General features: G+C 36.6%; 1 protein-coding gene across 6 annotated transcripts in view; it reads left to right on the top strand.

Moving 5' to 3' along the window:
* LOC136864377 (BLOC-2 complex member HPS3) overlaps positions 1–25,819 on the top strand; it is a 360,759-nt gene that overhangs the window by 169,162 nt on the left and 165,778 nt on the right. For all 6 annotated transcript variants that reach the window (XM_067141299.2, XM_068226258.1, XM_068226259.1 and 3 more), the window contains one exon: positions 20,603–20,742. In XM_067141299.2, the coding sequence (XP_066997400.2) occupies positions 20,603–20,742 (140 nt within the window). The remainder of the gene's footprint in view (positions 1–20,602; positions 20,743–25,819) is intronic.

The following is a 25,819-nucleotide window of genomic DNA, read 5'->3' as shown; positions in this document are numbered from 1 at the left end:
CGTCTTTGCGGCACATTCAAGGATACGGCAACTTCGGTCTGTGTCTGGCCTGCTTTCAGGCGACGGAGTATTCTACCCTGCAAAACGGGGTTCAAATGGCGTCGATGTGTCATTATGTTGTCATGTTCACCACGAGGCTACACTCCACACAATATAACAGGGCAAACATAACTGAGGGAATATGGGGCACAGGCACTGGCTGTGTTTACCTTGCAGTTACACTGCTAGTCAAAGCAGGGAACACTCCTTTCCTATACAGAGCGAACACGTAAGGTTGGCAGGTGCATATGTCGTGTGATTTGCGGTCTATTTCCTATTGCCCTGCTTACTCGTAACTTATGCTTAACTTTTGGACACTAGTGTATTCAGTGAAGTGTTGACTGGGGTAGATTATTTAAAATAAAACTTCATTATCGCAACAACAACAAAACTGACCTTTTCAATATAGTCAGGTTTGATTTATACTGCACTCAATATTAACAGTCTGTTTTATTTTCTTATATTTATTCATTCAAAGAAAACTGACACGTTATAATTTTTGTGTTACACTCTACAAAGGTACAGGGTTTAAACGTACAAGCTACGATTTAGAATTTCCAATTTGTAAACATGTAAAATTCCTGTTATTCATTAAACAAAAAATAAGATAATTACATAATGCAACAATGGTTTTTCACAGTGTTGTAGTGTTGTGTGACTTTCCCTTTTCACTGAATTTCTGGAAATAGTTTTTTTTAATTTAACAGGCGTCCGGATGTAATAGTTAGCCTCTAAATGGCGAGAGGGAGTTTCATCATGAGTGAGGACATAGATATTTACTATCTACTTATAGGTATATCAAGGGGAAGACAAAAAACTACTTGTAACTCAGAATTATTTAGAAATCAGACTTACGCAATACGCCACATATTTTCTGAAAAACCAATGAAATAGACCTACATGTGTAAATCCTTGCAAATAATAAATACATTAAGACAGAAAATGTTATTTTGAACTTGGCCCAGCCTTAAAGAAATCATATAGTTTAGTTTCACCTGTTTCACTTTTCTTGCATAAGAGTATAAACCTCCTTTAGCAAACTTAGTAATGAAATCGAAGCATTCCACTACAGCTTTTCACGCTGATGTAACGCTTACACTCTTCGATTGCACTTAACACTTCACTCAGTTCAGATGCCAAGATTCAAATCGTTATCTCCAACTCCAATGTCACTATCGCTTGTAGCTGGTCCATCACCGCCGCGTTGTTGGCATACATCAGCAATAATCTCTTTATCCGGTAGTTCTCCACGTACAGCCAGATTGTCATCGAAATGCACAAATGTAACGAATTCTACATCCTCCGGTAGTGCTAGCTCATTGCCAGACACAACTTCGTTCCCATAATCATCATTAAAGGCAGCCTCTTCTAGTAAGACACCAGCTTTGCGGAAACAGTTGCTGATTGTGGAGGATGACACCTGCTTCCAGGCAGCCGAAATAAAGTCCATGGCTTGTAGAAAATTAATGGAGAGAGGTTAATTTCCTGCATCACTCAGTGTTATTAAATGTTGAACCAGCATTTTTCTATAATGCACTTTGAAATTTGCAATGATGCTCAAATCAAGCGGTTGTAGAACACTGGTACAGTTAGGAGGGAAAAATTCCATTCAGACATTCTCCAGAACGATTTGAGGTAGATGTGCTGCACGACGATCAATAAGAAGAAGGATCTTCTGTTTCTTTTTCATTTTAAGGTCCAGTTTTTTCAACCACTATTCCATTAGATTCATATTCCTTAGGATTTTTTTTTCGCATCCTGAAAACACCTCGGATTCTTCGATTCTCCTACCACAAGTGGAGGAAGTTTGTCAGATCCATCTGCATTGGTGGCGAGAAGTACTGTTACACGAATTTTACTTTTCTTCCCTCCATGGTATGAGTCACCTTTTTCAGCTAATGTTTCATTAGGAAGGAGATTGTAGAATAGGCCGGTCGCATCACAGTTGTAGATGTTTGGAGGCTGATCATCGCTTACGATACCCGGTAGAACCTCTTCTTTCCAGTGTTGCACCGTGACGTCGTCTGCAGCTTTTGAGTCACCGCAAATTGTTCTCCCTGTGATTCCATGACAGTCTTTAAATCCTTGCAACCATCCTGATAAAGCCTTGAAAGCAGCAGTGATACTCATCATTTTAGCTAAATTTATCGCCTTTGCCTTCAGCATGTCTCCACTAATTGGTAGAGCTGCATGCTGCTTTTGCTGGAACCGTGTGAAAAGTACTTTCTTCAAATCTACGTACCTTCCTTCTTGCTGACGGCTGTGCTTTGCTGATTTTGAACCCAGTTCTAAGAACTCATCCAAAATAGCGTTTCTTTTACTGATGACTGTACATAGCGTGGTATAAGCAATCCCTAAGTGTGAAGCGATTTCAGTTTTTGTTTTGTGTGGATTAGCGTCCACTTCTCATATAACTTTTCCTTTTTCTGTTCTCCATGGCTAATCGAAAGCAACTGAATGATAAAACTACTGTTCAACAGTAAACCCCAGATACCAGCATCATGGACATTTTACTTCTCCATTGTTCCCACGAAAGAAATTCTCACATTCAAACAAATTTACTGTATTTTTCTTTTGTTTCCACACTGAAACAGCCCACTTTGCTTATAATGTATCTTAATCTTTGGCAGCGTGTCAAAAACGACGAACGTAGAGGAGGAGCGAGGGGGGCTCGCCTTTGTTAAGCCGCCAGTAAGTGTCAACAATGTCACTCGGCAAAACTCTGTGTTCTTTTTCAGCACCGAAACCCAATCACTCTACTTCCGCCTACGCCGACAAAGAGGAAACTTCGTAAATACAGTAGTTTCTTTTTAAAAAGCACATTCTCAGTACAATTACACAAAACTCAGTTATATTTCACTGGCATTTTATACATATAACTGCGAATTACGCATAAACGGATTACATGTAAATAAGGTTTAATTAACACGCTTTTAAATTATATTTTGCCGGGACCTAAAGGAAATTACATACAAATACAAATTACATAGAAAAGGGTTATGTATAGAGCAGGTTTAACTGTATCTACTAAATAGATATACAGTATGCCTTCAATTAAATAACCTTACTACTTTTATTCCCGGTAAGCATGACTGGATTTTTGGCGAGTTTACCAGATAATTTAAACCCAAACAACCATCAGCCACAGCTTTTCCACCTTAACTCCATGTTATATTAGAACTGTTTCTAAAGCATCTATTAAAATGTAATAGTGAAGATTGTAAATCATTACATACATTATAAAAATATTTGAGGTTGTAGGCCTAACTCTTTACTGTACACGGAACAGGGGTACAGGGGCCGATTACTTGGATTTTAGACCCCTTTCGACTACAAGCATCACCGATTCAGTATTATGCTATAGAAGCACTCCCTTGGTCAGTAATACTATTGTTTTATGCCAGCTTCTGTGCGTGTGAGGCACTGTGGGTCGGTTCCACTGATTGTTTTAAATTCATGTCCATCCATTCTTCGTCCTCATGTTTTAAATTCTGGTCAGTGGAGGATTTTGGACTTTTAATTTGTCATTTCATTTCATCCCATTTCGTACCATTAGGGGCCGATGACCTAGATGTTAGGCCCCTTTAAACACCAAGCATCATCATCTTTCTGTCCACATTCCTTTTCAGCGTTATCAAGCTATTTATCCTTTTCACTTCTTCTGGATCTATTTCAGGGTGCAACTCATATTTAATATAAGAGTGCGAAAGTAACTGAAAGTTCAAAGCGCACAACCCAGCTGACCATCACAACGGAGCACGCTACTACACACGCGGTGGAAAGCACCACACAGTAATGAAAATATCTCCAGAGCCGACAGACAGTAAAGTGAACTATTTATCCTTTTTCACTTCTTCTGGGTCTATTTCATGGTGCAACCACATGTAATATAAGAGTGCAAAAGTCACTGAAAGTTTAAAGCGCACAACCCAGCTGACCGTCACAACGGAGCATGCTACTACACACGCGGTGGAAAGCACCACACAGTACTGAAAATATCCCCAGAGCTGGCAGACAGCAAAGTGAACGAAGTTTAATAGACTGGAAGAGAGAGGCCCAAACTAAGATAAGATGGAAGGGGAAATTGGTCAGATAACTATTCACTGGACTGAAAAAAAAAAGAACAAATCTGCGGTCAAAAAGCCTCGGCACATGTACAGGAGGGTTAAGATTCTCGCAGGACCTTGTAATTTGAACGAATAATCTGGGAAAATGTAGTTTCTGGGAATGGATAATCAAGGTTCCGTTGTACTTATGGTATAGGAAAATCTAAATGGTGTCTGCCTTCTCAATACTAAACATATCCAGGAAACAACAGTTTGTTTATTTCATACTAATTATATTCAATCATGCATATCTTGAGAATAACACAGTTCTCTCCTTCAGCGAATATTACACTTTCCATCTTAAAATGTATTGATTACTTTGGCTTGAACAATTTTATATAACACTTACCTAAAACTAACATATTACTTAAAAACATTAATACTGGGTGAGTTGGTCATGCGGTTGGGGGCACGCAGCTGTGAGCTTGCATCTGGGAGAGAGTGGGTTGAAACCCCATTGTCGGCAGCCCTGAAGATGGTTTTCCTTGGTTTGATATTTAGAAATTTCATGATCCGTATTGAAGTGGGATTACAATAATTGAAATTAAGAGGGTTCCTCCTATTCAATACAAAAACACTTATTAACGTGAATGAATCATATATCGTTCACATGAGGTACTAGTTTCGGCACTAAACTTGTGCCGTCATCAGCCAACAAATCAAATCGGGCAAACACAATATAACTTCAAAACACACTATAACACTTGCACAGATGAATATGAAATAAAATATGGTATATGATGATATTGCATATTAGTTTAAAATCCATTAAAATGACGAGGACTTCATTGTTGTATGCCCATGGCGGTCTGTCCAACTTCTATAGGTCTTTAGTTTAATCCGTTAAAATTATGCTGCAGAGTTTAACATCATATGAAAAGTTAACACTGTGTGTTCTGCAGTTTGGTTCCAAAAAGTAAACATGCATATGATGAATTTGGTTAGATCCAAAGAATTAATTCCCACTTCAATATGGGTTATGGAACCTGGAGAAGAAATTAAAAGTCTAATTAGGCAAGAGATAGGAAGGAAAGAATGAAAAGAAACATCTACAAAAAAACGAGAGATGACTGGAAACGAACTCAGCCTGCCTGAGTGATCGGCGGACGGAGCTGGACTGATGGATGTGGTCATGAGGTTGCGGGGCGAGGCAGAGGGGAGGGGTGAGGTAGAGACGGAGCAGCAGTCACGGAACTAAGGTGGAGCGGGAAGATGTGGTAGTGGGGGTAAATTATGTGGATTTACACTGCGTATGGTTTGAAAGATCAAATTGTTTTTAGGCGGTCTAATACTTTTTAACCATTTAATTAAGAGATCGTACAGAATATTAGATTTCTCAGAAATTTAATTTAAATTATAGTTAGGCTTGAAATATTGATCGCAGTGAATGAAACAATTTTCGACAATGTTCATGATTGGTCCTTTGTTTGCTATTTGAAGTATCTCAAAATCATGTTCTATATCGGTGAACTTAAGATTACAGTCGTGAATGTGTTGGCCTATTGCAGAAAACTTCTTATATCTTACTGCGTTGATGTGCTCTGAATATCTGGTTGTGAAGCTGCATCCTGTGTGTCCCACGTAAGAGGCTCTGCAGTCGATACACTGGAATCTATAGATTCCAGATTTAGAAAATCTGTTAGAGGTGTTGACTGATGTTGAATTGTGTATAATTCCTGTAGTCTTATTATTAGTTCTGAAGAAAATGTCTACGTTATGTTTTCGAAAGAGAATGGTGATCTGATGGACATCGTCATTGAATGTAAAAGTAGATGAAACGGTAGTTTTAGTTTTTCTTTTGTGAGAGTAGTCATAGGCCGGTGTCCAAATTTATTAATTATCTGTTCTATAAATGATCTGTTGTAACCGTTAAATTTGGCGATTGCTCTTATAGTGTTGAGTTCGCTATTGAGGTATTTTTTAGACTTAGGTATCGTGCGTGAATGCACGATGAACCATGCTATTGTACGCTGCACGTTTGTGTGTTTTGGGGTGTATGGAATCTTGACAAATTGTATTGGCAGTTTGTGTCTGTTTTCTGAAGATTTTATATGAAAGAGCAGATGGATTTCTGAGAATAGTTAAATCCAGATAATTAATTACTTTATTATTTTCGGACTCAAGCATAAATTTGATGTGGGGGACAATGTTATTTAGTTCTTGCAGGGTAGAGGTTGCATTCTTGATTTCTTCATCCATTATAACATATGTGTCATCAACATACCTGGCCCACATGAGGATGTTTGGAAAAGTGCTGCCTTTTATTTTTGTATATTCCAGACAGTCTAAGTAAATGTCCGCTAGAATTCCCGATGCGGGTGATCCCGTGGCCAGTCCATTTTGTTGATAGATGGTTTCATCAAATTTAAAGAAATTATTGTTGATGACCAGTTTTAGAAGAGAAATAAAATCTTGTATTTCTAATTTCCTGAGAGAGCTCTGTTTGTTCAAGTTGTTTTCAATAATGGAGAATAGTTTGGTTGTGGGTATTCTTGGATACATGTTTAGTATGTCAAATGAATGAAGGGTATGGTAGGGTTGTATATTAAATGACTTCATTTTTTCAATTAGTTTGGCGGTGTTTTTGGTGGATTTTTTAGAGAGAAATTGATAGTTCTTAGTTAAAAATCGTTGAACAAATTGCGCAATTTTATATAGAGGGCTGGGTTTACAGTTAATGGTGGGCCGGATAGAAATGTCAATTTTATGTATTATAGGGAGGGCTTTAACTGTGGGTAAACCTGGATTCATATTTAATAGTTTAGATTTTTCTTGATCTGTAAAAATAAAGGATATATTCTTTAATGTTAGTTTTAATTGTCGCTGTATTTTCTGTGTAGGATCTTTATTGATTATTGTAAAGTGCTATTGTTAAAAAATTCTTTGGTTTTAGATATGTAAATAGATTTGTCCGTGATAAGTGTAGTATTTCCTTTATCTGCTTTTGTGGTAATTAGATCGTTATTTTTAATTTTCTTTTTGAGTTCCGCGATTTGTTATGTTCGGAGGTAAAACTATTGACATTAAAATTGGTAGGGGGATTTCTTTTATTTACATTATTAGAACTGAACATCTTATCTAGTTTTCTTTTTACTTCAAATCTACAGAAATTTCATCTTGATCTTCTAGCAGCATTTTATTGATTGTAGCTTCTGACTCAATAATCAAGTTAGTGGCTGTGTTTATTTTGTTGATATTGGGCCAATTATGCTTTGGGCCTTTCGCTAAAATGGTGGATACCACATCCTCCCGCTCCACCTTAGCTCTGTGACAGTTGCTCCGCCTCTACCTCACCCCTCCCCTTTCCTTCCCCCCGCCTCTCCCCTCAACCTAATGACCACATCCATCAGTTCAGCTCCGTCCGCCGATCACTCAGGCTGCTCAAGGTGAGTTTGTTTCCAGTCGTCTCTTGTCTTTTTTAGATGTTTCATTTTGGTCTTTCCTTCCTATCTCTTGCCTAATTCGACTTTTAATTTCTTCTCCAGGTTCCATAACCCATATTGAAGTGGGAATTAATTCTTTGGATCTAACCAAATTCATCATATGCATGTTTACTTTTCGGAACCAAACTGCAGAACACACACTGTTAACTTCATATAATATTAAACTCTGCAGTATAATTTTAACAGATTAAACTGAAGACCTATACAAGTTGGATAGACTGCCGTGGGCATACAACAATGAAGTCCTCGTCATTTTAATGGATTTTAAACTAATATGCAATATCATCATATACCATATTTTATCTCATATTCATCTGTGCAAGTGTTATAGTGTGTTTTAAAGTTGTTTTTAAAGTTATATTGTATTTGCCCGATTTGACTTGTTGGCTAATGATGGCACAAGTTAGTGCCGAAAGTAGTACCTCATGTGAACGATATGTCATTCATTCACGTTAATAAATGTTTTTGCATTGAATAGGAGGAACCCACTTAATTTCAATTATTGTAATCCCACTTCAATACGGATCATGAAATTTCTAAATATCAATGAAAATGCCTACCAGGCAAAGAGAAAAGCCTATCAATATATGGGTTTAAAAATTAAAGTTGCCAAATTGGGCAATGATATTAGCTTCTTGAAACAATGCATTATACAAAGTTTAACACCGAACTTTCTGAAAGGAATTATCAAAAAACATCATTCCGCACCACATTCTGTCCGAACCCAACAAAAAACGAAAAAAATTTGGTTGAAAAACAAACTTTGTTTTCTATATAAGAAAAAAATCATTTTTAAACAATAAAATTTATGAGACTCACCTCGAAGCAGCCAGTCTGCTTCCTGGCATTCAATGGAATTTATTTTTAAATCAGATTAATAATAAACTGTTTGACATACTCTCACAAAAACAGCTTGCGTTAGAGAAGAAAGTAGCTGCGTTAAAAATTAACAGAACCACATCAAAATCTCAGCCCAAAGAGATCTGTTTGCAAAGAAACCTAATCGAGAATTTTCATCCTCCTGTAGTCAATCTTTCGAACGTAATTTTAACCACGGAAGAACCCACCATTTTAGCAAAAGGCCCAAAGCATAATTGGCCCTATATCAACAAAATAAACACAGCCACTAACTTGATTATTGAGTCGGAAGCTACAATCAATAAAATGCCACTAGAAGATCAAGATAAAATTAGATTTGAAGTAAAAAGAAAACTAGATAAGATGTTCAGTTCTAATAACGTAAATAAAAGAAATCCCCCTACCAATTCTAATGTCAATAGTTTTACCTCCGAACATAAACAAATTGCAGAACTCAAAAAGAAAATTAAAAATAACGATATAATTATCACAAAAGCAGATAAAGGAAATACTACAGTTATCATGGACAAATCTATTTACATATCTAAAACCAAAGAATTTTTTAACAATAGCACGTTTACAATAATCAATAAAGATCCTGCACAGAAAATACAGCTACAATTAAAACAAACATTAAAGAATATATGCTTTCTTTTTACAGATCAAGAAAAATCTAAACTATTAAGGGCCGGTTCTACCACCTACTGGTAAAGTAGCGCGTAACTTGCCCTCCACATAAAAGGATGTTTAGCGCGTAAAAAACAGTTAAGAACAACGGCAGGGAACGAAAATAAAATTTTAAATATAAATTAGAAAGACAATGAAAACCTGCCTACCTTCTATTACGGAGTGAGTGACTTGACCAATCTACTACTAGAATACTTTCCAAAAACGCTGCCTTACATGACAGGTGATAACTGGCGTAAGAAAATGTAATGTAGGAATGTAATGTACGGATAACAATGATTTTTATCACTTGCAAGAAAATGTAATGTTAATAAATTTAACCGTGATAGGTTAATATTGTGTTTGGTCCGTATTGACTAGTCTGAATGTATAATGTAACTGTTTAAAATAGTTTATTTGAATCCGCCTTGATCAATGCACTCATTAAATGAAAGAAAAACTATTTATTAAACCAAACATATGTCGGGAAATCTCAACCATTCCCTTCCTCAGTGGTCAGATCAAAGAGCAAAATATTATCACACAATCTTTTGTTTTACAATTTAAAGAAGTATTGTCCTAATACACCATATCAAAGAGTTAAACACAAAAGATATTCGGCAATGGGAGAACATATGATTGAAATGAATCATAAATTTACAGACATTTCCAATGACATGAAATTATTACATTCGGCCAAAAAGGGAAAATTTATGAATGTTTTGGAAAATTTAGAAATTTACCTTACACAAAAATAATAAATTTTGAATCAAGTTTAAATGAGAGAAGTGCAGAAGATAACCCTCTGTATAGGCTAGCATATGATCATTTAACGAGCAAAAAGAAGAAAAGAAGAAAAACTTGAAGATCCTAAATTTATATAGTATTCTCATTCAGTTCAACCAAAATTTTATGTATTGATCATTTTTATAATATTTCTTTTTACTCTTTGATATGGTGTATTAGGACAATACTTCTTTAAATTGTAAAACAAAAGATTGTGTGATAATGTTTTGTTCTTTGATCTGACCACTGAGGAAGGGAATGGTTGAGATTTCCCGACACATGTTTGGTTTAATAAATAGTTTTTCTTTTATTTAATGATTGTATTGATCAAGGCGGATTCAAATAAACTATTTTAAATAGTTACATTATAGAAAATGTAATCTCGAGATTTTAATCACAATTAGGTATTGATTTTGAAGCTCATAGATTAAAATCACAAAAGCTGGACATAAATCGTTGTCCATAACTCTTAAGACTCCCCTTATTAGGCTTTTTGGTGATAATCAACAGATGCAAGCTCAGGAAAATAAGACAATCGAAATGAGCTTCATAAATCTGACGATAGATAGCACCACAATCGAAAGTGAGAATTCGCTGAAAATCAGTCTAGCAAACTCCGTATATCGGTGTCTAGCTCCGGGTAACTACCCAGCACTTGCGTGGAGGTGGTTCCACGCAAGGCAAAGTACCAGCTGATTTACACTGCCAGGTAGTTTACCTCCCGGGCAGCTGCCAGCCACTTTACCAACAGATGGTAGAACCGGCCCTTAATATGAATCCAGGTTTACCCACAGTTAAAGCCCTCCCTAAAATACATAAAATTGACATTCCTATCCGGCCCATTATTAACTATAAACCCAGCCCTCTATATAAAATTGAGCAATTTGTTCAACAATTTTTAACTAAGAACTATCAATTTTATGGTTCATGTTTGTGGGTTACTGTAGTCACGTCCTAGTTTGTGAACCATGGGCAATGGCTGAGTGGCCTAGTAAGTGGTCCTGAGAGTCGGGATACCAGTTGCTATGGAATGGGAGTGGGCATCTCGGACATATTCTGAGTCATGGCCCTCCTTGTGCTCAGGCGGCTAGGACTATGCAATTCACCGGTGGTCCATAACCCGTTAGAGGAGAGATCCTCACTTGGACTATGTGCAAGTAGGGTAGCATCCTGCTTCATGAATTTACTGAGCTCAGAACATTTTAAGCGAGCCTCGGACCTATGGGAGTAATGGAGTCCCACTCCCATTTGACAGGCGAGGGACTCCTTGGAAACAACTTGGCGAACACAATGGAATTCGATGGGGAGCTATCAATATTAATGGGGCTTATGGAAGAAAGAAAGTAGAACTGACTGAGTCAGCAAAGAGGATGCATCTGGATGTGCTAGGATTAAGTGATATTTGGGTAAGGGGAGATAATGAGGAAGAGATAGGAGATTATAAAGTGTACTTGATGGGTGTTAGAAAGGGTGGGCAGAGTCTGGGGTAGGGCTCTTTAACAGGAATACCATTGCACGCAACATAGTTTCTGTTAGGCATGTAAATGAGCGAATGATGTGGGTAGAATTGTCAGTTGGAGGAATTAGGACAAGAATTGTGTCCGTATATTCACCTTGTGAGGGTGCAGATGAGGATGAAGTTGACAAGTTTTATGAAGCATTGAGTGACATCGTGGTCAGGGTCAACAGCAAGGATAGAATAGTTCTAATGGGCGATTTCAATGCGAGAGTTGGGAATAGAACTGAAGGATACGAAAGGGTTATTGGTAAATGTGGGGAAGATATGGAAGCTGATGGGAATGGGAAGCGTTTGCTGGACTTCTGTGCTAGTATGGTTTTAGCTGTTACGAATACATTCTTCAATCATAAGGCTATTCACCGCTACACATGGGAGGCTAGGGGTACCAGATCCATAATAGACTATATCTTAACCGACTTCAAATTCAGGAAATCTGTTAGGAATGTACGAGTTTTTTGCGGATTTTTCAATGATACAGACCACTATCTGATCTGTAGCGAACTAAGTATCTCTAGGCCTAGGGTAGAGAAAATGAATTCTGTCTGCAAACGAATAAGGGTAGAAAATCTCCAGGACGAGGAAATTAGACAGAAATACATGGATATGATCAGTGAGGAGTTTCGAACAGTAGACAGTAAGCAGGTTCAGGATATAGAAAGTGAATGGGTGAAATACAGGGATGCTGTATTGGAAACAGCAAGGGAATGCCTTGGAAAAACTGTGCGTAAAGATGGGAAAAGGTAAACATCTTGGTGGAATGATGAAGTGAGAGCAGTATGTAAACATAAAAAGAAGACTTATCAGAAATGGCTCCAAACAAGGGCCGAGGCAGACAGGGATGTGTACGTAGATGAAAGAAACAGAACGAAACAAATAGTCGTTGAATCCAAAAAGAAGTCGTGGGAAGATTTTGGTAATAACCTGGAAAGGCTAGGTCAAGCAGCAGGGAAACCTTTCTGGACAGTAATAAAGAATCTTAGGAAGGGAGGGAAAAAGGAAATGAACAGTGTTTTGAGTAATTCAGGTGATCTCATAATAGATCCCAGGGAATCACTGGAGAGGTGGAGGGAATATATTGAATATCTTCTCAATGTAAAAGGAAATTATCCTGGTGATGTTCCAAACAGCCAAGCTCATGGGGAGGAGGAAAATGATGTTGGTGAAATTATGCTTGAGGAAGTGGAAAGGATGGTAAAAAAAACTCCATTGTCATAAGGCAGCAGGAATAGATGAAATTAGACCTGAAATGGTGAAGTATAGTGGGAAGGCAGGGATGAAATGGCTTCATAGAGTAGTAAAATTAGAGTGGAGTGTTGGTAAGGTACCTTCAGATTGGACAAAAGCAGTAATTGCACCTATCTATAAGCAAGGGAACAGGAAGGATTGCAACAACTATCGAGGTATCTCATTGATTAGCATACCAGGCAAAGTATTCACTGCCATCTTGGAAGGGAGGGTGCGATCAGTTGTTGAGAGGAAGTTGGATGAAAACCAGTGTGGTTTCAGACCACAGAGAGGCTGTCAGGATCAGATTTTCAGTATGCGCCAGGTAATTGAAAAATGCTACGAGAGGAATAGGCAGTTGTGTTTATGTCTCGTAGATCTAGAGAAAGCATATGACAGAATACCGAGGGAAAAGATGTTCACTATACTGGGGGACTATGGAATTAAATGTAGATCATTAAAATCAATCAAAGGTATTTATGTTGACAATTGGGCTTCAGTGAGAATTGATGGTAGAATGAGTTCTTGGTTCTGGGTACTTAGAGGGATTAGACAAGGCTGTAATCTTTCATCTTTGCTGTTCGTAGTTTACATGGATCATGTGCTGAAAGGTATAAAATGGCAGGGAGGGATTCAATTAGGTGGAAATGTAGTAAGCAGTCTGGCCTATGCTGACGACTTGGTGTTAATGGCAGACTGTGCCGAAAGCCTGCAGTCTAATATCTTGGAACTTGAAAGGCGGTGCAATGAGTATGGTATGAAAATTAGCCTCTCGAAGACTAAATTGATGTCAGTAGGTAAGAAATTCAACAGAATTGAATGTTGTATTGGTGATACAAAGCTAGAACAGGTCGATAATTTCAAGTATTTAGGTTGTGTGTTCTCCCAGGTTGGTAATATAGTAAGTGAGATTGAATCAAGGTGTAGTAAGGCTAATGCAGTTAGCTCGCAGTTGAGATCAGCAGTATTCTGTAAGAAGGAAGTCAGCTCCCAGACAAAACTATCTTTACATCTGTCTGTTTTCTGACCAACTTTGCCTTACGGGAGCGAAAGCTGAGTGGACTCAGGATATCTTATAAGTTAGAAGTAACAGACATGGAAGTAGCAAGATTGATTACTGGTACAAACAGGTGGGCACAATGGCAGGAGGGTACTCGGAATGAGGAGATAAAGGCTAATTTAGGAATGAACTCGATGGATGAAGCTGTACGCATAAACCGGCTTCGGTGGTGGGGTCATATGAAGAGAATAATGGATTCTGCTATGGAGGGTAAGAGAAGTAGAGGGAGACCAAGACGACGATGGTTAGACTCAGTTTCTAATGATTTAAAGGTAAGAGGTGCAGAACTAAATGAGGCCACAACACTAGTTGCAAATCAAGGAGTGTGGCGACATTTAGTAAATTCTCAGAGGCTTGCAGACTGAATGCTGAAAGGCATAACAGTCTATAATGATAATGTAATGTATGTATGTATTGTCCCCTTCAGATTTGGCCTACAATAAGTATTTATTGTTTCTGCATGTGTAAATTTATTCTTTCATTAGCACGGGCGATATTCTCCAGCCCTGTGTTACAGAGACAGTTTCAACTATCCAGAACCAGTCTTGAGTTGGTTAGGGGAGCGATGTATTGATTTTTTCTACTGAGCTATCAGCTGTCCCCACGTGGCCGACTGAGGAGCAGGCCAAGGTCGCCTCAACAAGGTTGGCGCTTGGCAAGTCCCAGACGGAAGTACTTTTGATAATTGAAGCGCTTGACATCGGCCAAATACGGACAATTATAGTGACACACCCCTTGTGCTGGATATGCTTAAATACCCAAGTTTCCAGAAGAAACGTTCTCTTTGCTGTTCTCTTTTGCTGTGCTCTTCTACTGTGCTGTGAACTTCGAGGTCTCTCCTACTGCGCTTCGATGCTTTTCACTGTGTTGTTATACTGTGAACTTCGGCGTGCTTTGAGGCTGTTCTTACATTCACGACGCAGACGCTTCTTGGACTAATTATTCTGCAGTACAATCAGTCAACCTTCATTATTATTCGGATCTACGAGTTTGGCAGATTTTTGCAATTAAAGTTACGTATAATTTCATCTCTAAAGTCGTCGTGTGTGTGTGTACAGAACATATCCTAAAATTGTTTGTCAGTTTCGGCTTCTACTGTACGAGAAGAAGGAAGAGAGTCGCCACGTGCTGGAACAAGCATTTCAAGTTGTTGCTATACCATGAAGAGGAAGCCTACAACAACTCTACTTTGATCATTAAGGCTATAATGCTGCATTAAGATGTAGGCGATCTATGACAAGGAGAGATAGCGACCGCGGGCAAATAGCATGCCACATGCTCCAGCTCATCGGCAGAAATCCTGTTCCCTCAATCATTTAAGTACGGTACCTTTTTATAATGTTTACTTGTTCATCTTTGTAGAAATAATGCTTACTTATTCATTAGTGGTAATGTTTCTTCTAGTCTTGCAGTAGTTTTGAAAATTTTCATTCTTCTTTCATATGGGAGGTGGTAGTATAGTCATTTGTGTATGAGTGATTTTTGGTCTCTATTAGTATAGCCAGAACGTGTGTGTGTCTTCTACAATTATTCTAGCTGTCCCATTTAATAGTCTAATGTGATTTAAAAATAATTATCCTCACCGATAATTAATAATTTAATTCTGAAAATAATTTTTTCTGAATACGTGTGGGACAGAATTACGGCATGTTGTGTTACGCCAGATTTCTATGTTACATTTCTTCCTGTATGATTTCAGGCGTGTTAGTGTCATCTGGCATATTGTCGAATCCTTGTTTGCGTGAATTTGAGATCTAGCACATCTAATAATAATAATAATAATAATAATAATAATAATAATAATAAATTTTCATCTCGGGTTAAATAAATTAATAAGGGTCATGAGTTTAAATATTACTTGATTTTGTGTGTATGATGTTAGTGTGTGCTCAATTAGGATGACAATGAGCTTGGAATATGGCAGAATCTCGACGATTCATTTATTGTAATTTGTTGACTTAAGAATGGATTAGTTGTGTGTTGTTGAATTGTGAATCCATTTAATGAGTCGTATTTGGAGAATACGTGTTGTTGGACGTAAATTCTTCATGTGGAGCACGTGTTAATTGATTAACCTGGAGTTGTGTAATAATAATATCGTGACTCATGAACCATGAAAGAGAATGCTAATATTTGACCTATTCTATGTGCGATTTTGTTGACGACAATTTCTTCAGGTATCAACCTCCGATGTTCTCATGGTTAACATTGTAAATCTCATCTTATTTAACTAAGTGATCATCCAGACTCTATCACATTTCTGTGGGACGTAAATAATTTTTTTCTTTAGCCAATACCGTCATCGAGAAATTTCAAAGATTTAGGATTAAAAATCAAAATTTAATATTCAAAGGCTAGAATTCGTTGTAAATAGTGTAAATAATTCTCGTGTGCCTTAGTGTGAATGCTGTGTGTGTGATTGATAATTATTTCAGTGAATTGTGATATTTTCTTTGAATATGGTTTTTGACCCGGCCACGTGTTCGTTACATGAGTCCTAATTATCAACATCGCTGTTTCTGGTGATATAACTTTTGAAGATTTTAAACCTTTAGTGATTTTTATTTTGAATCTAAGTAGAGAAAGGTTCATAGTACCATATAATAATGAATAAGAAAGGATTATTTCAGTGGACAAGTTTCACCAATTGTTTTTGTAAAGCCTACGACATTAAGAATTTCTTAGAAATGTCAGGCGCTAAAGATTGACATCACGTTTGCCTGATGAAATATTAGGGAAAGTTTTGAAGTAATAATTATTGTATAAACACGAGTTGGTAAAATTAAGTCCAGTGGAGACATTTTTGAGTAATATTTCAGTAAGATTTGATTTCACTATTTTTCAATTAATTGAAGCAACGTTTAATCCTGTACATTAAAGACGGAAAATTTTATTTGAGATAGCAAATGTAAATATAAATAAGTCTGTTATTTTCAACGTCCAAGATAAATTTGAATCGGACAGTTTCAATTTCTTTTAAATTATAAATAATGACATTATTGAAAGGAAGTCTTCCTAACGAAATGTAAATTTTTATTTTTGTTGTTCATTCGTTAAGCCATAAATAAGGCTAATATTACTCTGTATATTTACAGAACTAAGGTCATCCAGAATATTGGAGAAATTAATCAGAACTGGCAGAGAAGAAAAAAAAAATTTTACCATCAAGATTTATTAAATTTTGTTATTGTTGAAGGTGCTAGTTTGTAATAAATGTCAGAAACTTGTTGTTTTATATTTTTGTATTATTGTCGCTAGTCCTTGTCTCTTTCCCTACCGTCAAAAATTAGCAAAGCCAGACAACGAACGGTCCACCCTTGGGACTCTCGTTCTTCGGCTGAGCCAAGCCCGGTATGAAGGGGGCAGTATGTACTATCAATTTCTCTCTAAACAATCCATCAAAAACACCACTGAACTAATTGAAAAAATTAAGTCATTTAATATACAACCCTACCATACCCTTCATTCATTTGACATACTAAACATGAATCCAAGAATACCCACAACCAAAATTTTCTCCATTATTGAAAACAACTTAAACAAACAGAGCTCTCTCAGGAAATTAGAAATACAAGATTTTATTTCTCTTCTAAAACTGGTCATCAACAATAATTTCTTTAAATTTGATGAAACCATCTATCAACAAAATGGACTGGCCATGGGATCACCCGCATCGGGAATTTTAGCGGACATTTACTTAGACTATCTGGAATATACAAAAATAAATAGCAGCACTTTTCCAAACATCCTCATGTGGGCCAGGTATGTTGAAGACACATTTGTTATAATGGATCAAGAAATCAAGAATGCGACCTCTACCCTGCAAGAACTAAATAATATTGACCCCCACATCAAATTTATGCTTGAGTCCGAAAATAATAAAGTAATTAATTATCTGGATTTAACTATTCTCAGAAATCCATCTGCTCTTTCATATAAAATCTTCAGAAAACAGACACAAACTGCCAATACTATTTGTCAAGATTCCATACACCCCAAAACACACAAACGTGCAGCGTACAATATCATGGTTCATCGTGCGTTCACGCATGATACCTATGTCTAAAAAAGACCTCTAAGTGCGGCCAGTATCCAGTAATCGGGAGATAGTGGGTTCGAGCCCCACTGTCGGCAGCCCTGAAGATGGTTTTCCGTGGTTTCCCATTTTCACACCAGGCAAATGCCGGGGCTGTACCTTAATTAAGGCCACGGCCGCTTCCTTCCAATTCCAAGGCCTTTCCTAGCCCATCGTCGCCGTAAGACATATCTGTGTCGATGCAACGTAATTAAAAAAAAGCAATCGCCAAATTTAACGGTTACAACAGATCATTTATAGAACAGATAATTAATCAATTTAGACACTGGCCTAAGACTACTCTCACAAAAGAGAGACATAAAACTACCATTTCATCTACGTTTACATTCAACGACAATGTCCATCAGATCACGATTCTCTTTTGAAAACATAACGTAAACTTTTTCTTCAGAACTAATAATAAAACTTCAGAAATTATACATAATTCAACATCAGTCAACACCTCTAACAGATTTTCTAAATCTGGAATCTATAGATTCCAGTGTATCGACTGCAGAGCCTCTTACGTGGGACAAACAGGATGCAGCTTCACAACCAGATATTCAGAGCATGTCAGCGCAGTAAGATATAACAAGTTTTCCGCTATAGGCCAACACATTCACGACTGTAATCATAAGTTCACTGATATAGAACATGATTTTGAGATACTTCAAATAGCAAACAAAGGACCAATCATGAACATTGTCGTAAATTGTTTCATTCACTGCGATCAATATTTCAACCCTAACTATAATTTAAATGAAATTTCTGAGAAATCTAATATTCTGTACGATCTCTTAATTAAATGGTTAAAAAGTATTAGACCGCCTAAAAACAATTTGATTTTTCAAACCATACGCAGTGTAAATCCACATAATTTACCCCCACTACCACATCTTCCCGCTCCACCTTAGTTCCGTGACTGCTGCTCCGTCTCTACCTCACCCCTCCCCTCTGCCTCGCCCCGCAACCTCATGACCACATCCATCAGTCCAGCTCCGTCCGCCGATCACTCAGGCAGGCTGAGTTCGTTTCCAGTCATCTCTCGTTTTTTTGTAGATGTTTCTTTTAATTCTTTCCTTCCTATCTCTTGCCTAATTAGACTTTTATTTTCTTCTCCAGGTTCCATAACCCATATTGAAGTGGGAATTAATTCTTTGGATCTAACCAAATTCGTCATATGCATGTTTACTTTTTGGAACCAAACTGCAGAACACACAGTGTTAACTTTTCATATGATGTTAAACTCTGCAGCATAATTTTAACGGATTAAACTAAAGACCTATAGAAGTTGGACAGACCGCCATGGGCATACAACAATGAAGTCCTCGTCATTTTAATGGATTTTAAACTAATATGCAATATCATCATATACCATATTTTATTTCATATTCATCTGTGCAAGTGTTATATTGTGTTTTAAAGTTATATTGTGTTTGCCCGATTTGACTTGTTGGCTGATGATGGCACAAGTTTAGTGCCGAAACTAGTACTTCATGTGAACGATATGTGATTCATTCACGTTAATAAATGTTTTTGTATTGAATAGGAGGAACCCTCTTAATTTCAATTATTGTTTCCTTGGTTTCCCATTTTCACACCAGGTGAATGCTGGGGCTGTACGTTAATTAAGGCTATGGCCACTTCCTTTCCACTCCTAGGTCTTTCCTATCCAATCGTCGCCATAAGACCTGTCTGTGTCGGTGCTACATATAAAGCAAATTGAAGGAGAAACATTAATAACAAAATATATCACAGCTTATCCTTATGCTTGTCTTCTGTACATTATAAACGAATGTCTGTTCTTATTCCCTCTAATCTGAAAAGTCTAAAAACTGCTTGAACACTTGTACCACAGGTATTCAGATTGATTAACATTTATTAATTCTTGACCATAGATCATCCAGCAGAGATCAGTTTTCCATCTGGTAGAGTTAAATGGCATGTTAAAATTAATTCTTGACCATAGATCATCCAGCAAATAACTTATGAGTTTTCCATCTGGTAGAGTTAAATGGAATGTTAAAATTGGCATTGCGTAGCCTTGATGGTGTCAAATCAAAATGCCTACAAAGGGTAACTGAGTCCATTTGATTATTATTCACTGAGAAAATTTGCTTATAGAAGACAGAAATTCTATCCTAGAATAGGTGAATTTTGGTACTTTCAGATTGCGTTTCAAGATTTAGATCCACATATATTGAAAATTCATATTCTGGGAATTCTAGATACAACTTCGGGAGATGTTTTCTGGTACTAAAAGCTTATCTTCCAAGGCAGCACTTGTAAAATATGATGTTAACATAAGAAATTGTTTAGCCAATCTGGATACCATTGCTAATAAAGAGTGCCACCTAGTTTTTGTAGGTTGTAAAAGTTTGTATGGTTTTAGACTGAGAAATCTCTGTAATTCATTGTATTTTCCTAAGCTTTTGAGAATACCATGAAAATAACTAGATATATCTTTGACGAGATCTTTAATAAAGCTAGGAAACTTTGAACAAGCTTGCGAGACACAGAGATGGAAAAAGATGCTCGCCCATCGTAGCACAAAGGGACCTGGAATATCTTGTATAAAACTTGTAGCTACAAAATGATTCCTATCCCCTGCAAATCCTATCAAGAAAGTTTCTAAACTTCTGCTGACCTAATGACTGACTATGAAATTCGGCTACATGCTGCTGATCCGTGTGATTTTGTTATGCACAACATAATTTTTTTATAATGCGTCTCCAGGAAGAGATTTTTCCATCAGTGGCCTTTCTCCTGATTTTTTATTAATTTTCCCACTTTTCCCATTTAATTTATTGATAATTTTCTTTTCAGGCATCTCCAACATGGAGTGATCCAGTATGTTTGGTCGGGCTACATCCTTTCCTTGGTGTGCAGCATCTTCTCTTATCTCATTCCTTCCTTTTGCTGCTGGCATGTTCTGAGAGCACTACTAGTAGCTGTAGCAGTCACAAGTGAGTAAAATTTACCAAATTAATTCTTTCATTTCAAGAGTTAAAACTAATTCTTTAAAAGTGAAAAATCTTGTAGACACATTATTAGTTTGATTGGTATTTTTTAAATTAGTATCCATATGTTTTTAGCAAAACCAAAGATTTCTAGAATGAGGTATTCATTCACCTGTGATGCTTAATATGAAATGCACACTTTATATTGTTATGCAAGAGATTACCATACAATGAGAGTTTGTTATAGCTAGTGTGCAGCTCATCTCAAAAACTGAGTACGTTGCAGATGTGAATATTGATATTTGGAATCTCCATTATAAATGAATAAACACAATTTTTTTATTTCAGAAAATATGAGTGTGAGTGTGTGTGTGTGTTTGTGTGTGTGTGAAAAGAAATGAAAATTGGGTGAATTTTTAAAGCGAGTAAATCTAAAAAAATTAACATGTTACAGACATAAAATTTGGTATTTGGAATCTCCTTTAAAAATAAAGACACACATATTTTTTGGTTTTCAGAAAATTCACTCAATGGAGGGGAAGGAGGAAAGGAATGAAAATGGGGTTGAATCCTCTAATTGGGATACTTATATCTCAATAACTGAATATGTTACACAGGTGAATATTGGTATTTGGAATCTTCTTTAAAAATAAAGAAACACATATATTTTTGTTTTTGGAAAATCCATGTGGGGGGTGGGGTAAAAAGGACTGAAAAAGGGGTTGAATTCTTTTTTATGAGGATACATATATCTCAGAAACTGAAGATGTTACAGACATGAAAATTGGTATTCGGAATCTCCTTTTAGAAATACAGAAACACATATTTTTTGTTTTTGGAAAACCCACTTCAGGGGTGAAAAGTATTGAGAAATTTGGTACTTTTAAAAAAAATGAGTTTATGTACAATATATCACAAAAACCTACCATGTTACACACATGAAGATTGGTATTTGGAATCCCCTTTAAAATAAAGAAACACGTACTTTTGGTTTTAGGAAAGTCCACTTAGTGTGGGGGATGAAAAGGACTGAAAATGGGTTTGAATTTTTTAATTGGGATACTTAATATCTCAGAAAACTGAGTATGTTACAGATGTGAATATTGGTATTTGGAATCTCCTTTAACAATAAAGAAACACAAATTTTTGTTTTCTTAAAATCCATTTGATGGGGTTTGGGGGGAGGTGTGAAAAGAAGTGTGGAAGGAGTTGAATTCTTTTTATGAGAATACGTATATCTCAAAAACTGAAGATGTTATAGATGTGAAAATTTGTATCTGAAGTCTCCTTTAAAAGTAAAGAAAAACATATATTTGTTTTCGGAAAGTCCACTTAATGGGGGAAGGGGGTGAAAATAAGTGAAGGAATTGACTTCTTTTTATGAGGATACATATATATTGAAAACTGAAGATGTTACAGACATGGAAATTGGTACTTGGAATCTCCTTTAAAAATAAAAGAAATACATATTTTTTTCTTTTCGGAATAATCCACTTAAGGGGGCGAAAAGAATTGAAAAAGCGGGTGTTTTTTAAAATGAGAATATCTACAGTATATCTCATAAACTTAATATATTACAGACATGAAAATTGGTATCTGGAATTTCCTTTAAAAGTAAAGAAACGCATATTTTTTGTTTTTGGAAAGTTCACTTAAGGGGGGTGGGATGGAAAGGAGAAAAGGAGTTGAATTCTGTTTATGAACATACTTATATATAAAAAACTGAAAATGTTACAGACTTTAAAATAGGTATTTGGGATCTCCTTTAAAAGTAAAGGAACATGTATTCCTTGCTTTTGGAAAAGCCACTTAACGGGGGCTGAAAATAAGTGAAGAAGGAGTTGAATTCTTTTTATGAGGATACTTATACTTAAAAACGAAAGATGTTTCAGACATGGAAATAGGTGTTTGGAATCTCCTCTAGAAGTAAAGAAACCAATGTATTCCTGTTTTCAACTTGAGAGAGGACTGTTTCTGACATGTAGAGTTCCATGTCGCATGTTTCTGAGTTAGCTCTACCAGTAGCCTTGTCATCTTAGCCCTGAAAGGCAATACCACACACCAGGTTTTACATAGAGGTTCTGGGGTAAATGAAATGCAATTTTTCTGTGAGTTTTTATACTTTAGGGATTTTAGGACAATGCTTTAGTGCAGTAACAAGGAACGGATAATTTTATCAAATTACAAAATCCTCGTGAGTGTAGCCATGGGTAACAGCTAGTACTGAATTTTTTTCATTCCTTCCTTCCTTCCTTCCTTCCTTCCTTCCTTCCTTCCTTCCTTCAATCAATCAATCAATCACTACTGATCTGTATTTAGGGCAGTTGCCAGGGTGGTAGATACCCCATCTGTTGTTTTCCTAGACTTTTCTTAAATGATTGCAAAGAAATTGGGAAGTTATTGAACATCTCCCTTGGTAAGTAATTCCAATCCCTAACGCCCCTTCCTATAAACAAATATTTGCCCCAATTTGTCCTCTTGATTTCCAACTTTATCTTCATATTGTGATCTTTCATACTTTTAAAGACACCATTCCAACATATTCGTCTACTAATGTCATTCCACGCCATCTTTTTGCTGACCGCTCGGAACATACCACTTATAGATGTTGTAGATGTTGATTCCAATAGGGAAGTTCAGGTAGTCCATTTGACCTCCTGAATCCAGGATGTCTGCTATATCTTGCTGGAATCCTACAAGTTGAGCTTCAGTGGAGTAACCTTTCCTGAACCTGAACTGTCCAATAACGGACCATTTATATTGGTATTACATACCACTTAGTCGAAAAGCTCATCTCCTTTCTCTGATGGTTTACCAGCCCAAACTTTGCAACATTCTTGTAACGCTTCTCCTTCGTCGAAAATCACCCATAACAAATCGAGCTGCTTTTTCTTTGGATTTTTTCCGTTTCTTGAATCGAGTAATCTTGGTGAGGGTCCCATACACTGGAACCATACTCTGCTTGGGGTCTTACCAGGACTTATATGCCCTCTCCTTTACATTCATACTACAACCCCTAAATACCCTCATAACAATGTGCAGAGATCTGTACCCTTAATTTACAGTCCTATTTATGTGATTACCCCAATGAAGATCTTTCCTTATATTAACACCTAGGTACTTACAATGATCCCAAAAGGAACTTTCACGCCATCAACACAGTAAAATTAAAACTAAGAGGACTTTTCCTATTTGTGAAACTCACAACCTGACTTTTAACCCTGTTTATCGTCATACCATTGCCTTCTGTCCATCTCACAACATTGAGATAATTTTGCAGTTGCTCACAATCTTGTAACTTATTTATAACTCTGTTCAGAATAACATTATCTGCAAAATGCCTTATCTCTGATTTCATTTCTATACTAATATCATTGATATATATAAGAAAACATAAAGGTTCCATAATACTGCCTTCAGGAATTTCCCTCTTAATTATTACAGGGTCAGATAAAGCTTCGCCTACTCTAATTCTGTATTTTCTATTTTCTAGAAATATAGCCACCCATTCAGTCACTCCTTTGTCTGGTCCAATTGCACTCATTTTTGCCAGTAATCTCCCATGATCTACCCTAACAAATGCTTTAGATAGTCAATTGCAATATAGTCCATTTGACCCCCTGAATCCAGGATGTCTGCTATATCTTGCTGGAATCCTACAAGTTGAGCTTCAGTGGAATAACCTTTCCTGAACCTGAACTGTCTTCTGTCAAATCGGTTATAAATTTTTCAAGCATGTCTACTATAATCAGAACGAATGCTTTCCCAAAGTTTGCAAGCAATGCACGTCTAACTGACTAGCATGTAATTTTCAGCTTTATATCTATCACCGTTTCCTTTATACACAGGGGCTACTATAGCAACTCACCATTCATTTGGTATAGCTCCTTCATGCAAACAATAATCAAATAAGTACTTCAGATATATATATATATCCCAACCCATTGTCTTTAGTATATCCCCCAAAACTGTACCAATTCCAGCTGCTTTTCTAGTTTTCAACTTTTGTATCTTATTGTAAATGTAATTATTATCATAGGTACATTTTAATATTTCTTTAGCATTAGTCACCTCCTCTCGCTGGACGTTATCCTTGTAACCAACAATCTTTACATACTGCTGACTAAATATTCTGCCTTTTGAAGATATCCCCCTCCCTCTCTCTCTCTCTCTCTCTCTCATATATGACTGCCAATTATGCTTGCTATCATGTTATCCTTAGCTGACTTCTTTGCTAGATTCAATTTCCTAGTAAATTCCTTCAATTTCTCCTTACTTCTGCAGCCATTTCTAAGTCTACTTCTTTCCAACCTGCACCTCTTTCTTTGTCTCTTTACTTCTCTGTGATAATATAGTGGATCTTTACCATTCCTTACCACCTTTAAAGGTACAAACCTGTTTTCACATTCCTCAACAATTGGTTTAAACCCATCCCAGAGTCTGTTTACATGTGTCCCTTAGAAGTATTAAATTTTATGAAAATGTAACCACCAATAAAGGTGGATTTGTATTGAATAGGTGGATAAGAAATACTTCTTATTATAATTGCTCTGAATAAAATCATTCAATATGGAACAACCATGAGGATAATGACCTGTACTGGATACTGGCCACACTTAAGTGACGAAAACATCTTCTTAACAGGTCAGCATTCAAAAGGAATCTTACACTGGAGCAGATGCGTAGATGATGTAATAGGCATATGTGATAATGCACACCAGTTATTAAACACTAAATTCTTTACACAAGTCCATCAGGTTTTCATTGGAGTCAGAAAGTAACAAAATATGAAATTATTGAGACATCATAATCAGCAGAAATAATGGCAACATGTCTTACAAAGTATACAGAAAATCCACTCAGACGTTGCACACTATTGACCACTTTTTGTCAACTTAAAGACATCATATTATGACAAGAAGATCATAACCATAATTTTTGTTGTTATATGTATTTTAAGTCCTTTTTGTATGTTTATTCGTTCCTGTCTTTAGTAGTCATGTCTCAGATAAAAAGAATTCTTTCTTTGGGAGTGAGATTTCTAGATAAATTGACAATTCCAGCGATCTGGAGTCACTTTGAA

This window comes from Anabrus simplex, chromosome 2 (genome assembly GCF_040414725.1).
Source record: "Anabrus simplex isolate iqAnaSimp1 chromosome 2, ASM4041472v1, whole genome shotgun sequence".
Taxonomy (NCBI): domain Eukaryota; kingdom Metazoa; phylum Arthropoda; class Insecta; order Orthoptera; family Tettigoniidae; genus Anabrus; species Anabrus simplex.
This window is presented reverse-complemented; position numbering and strand designations above follow the sequence as displayed.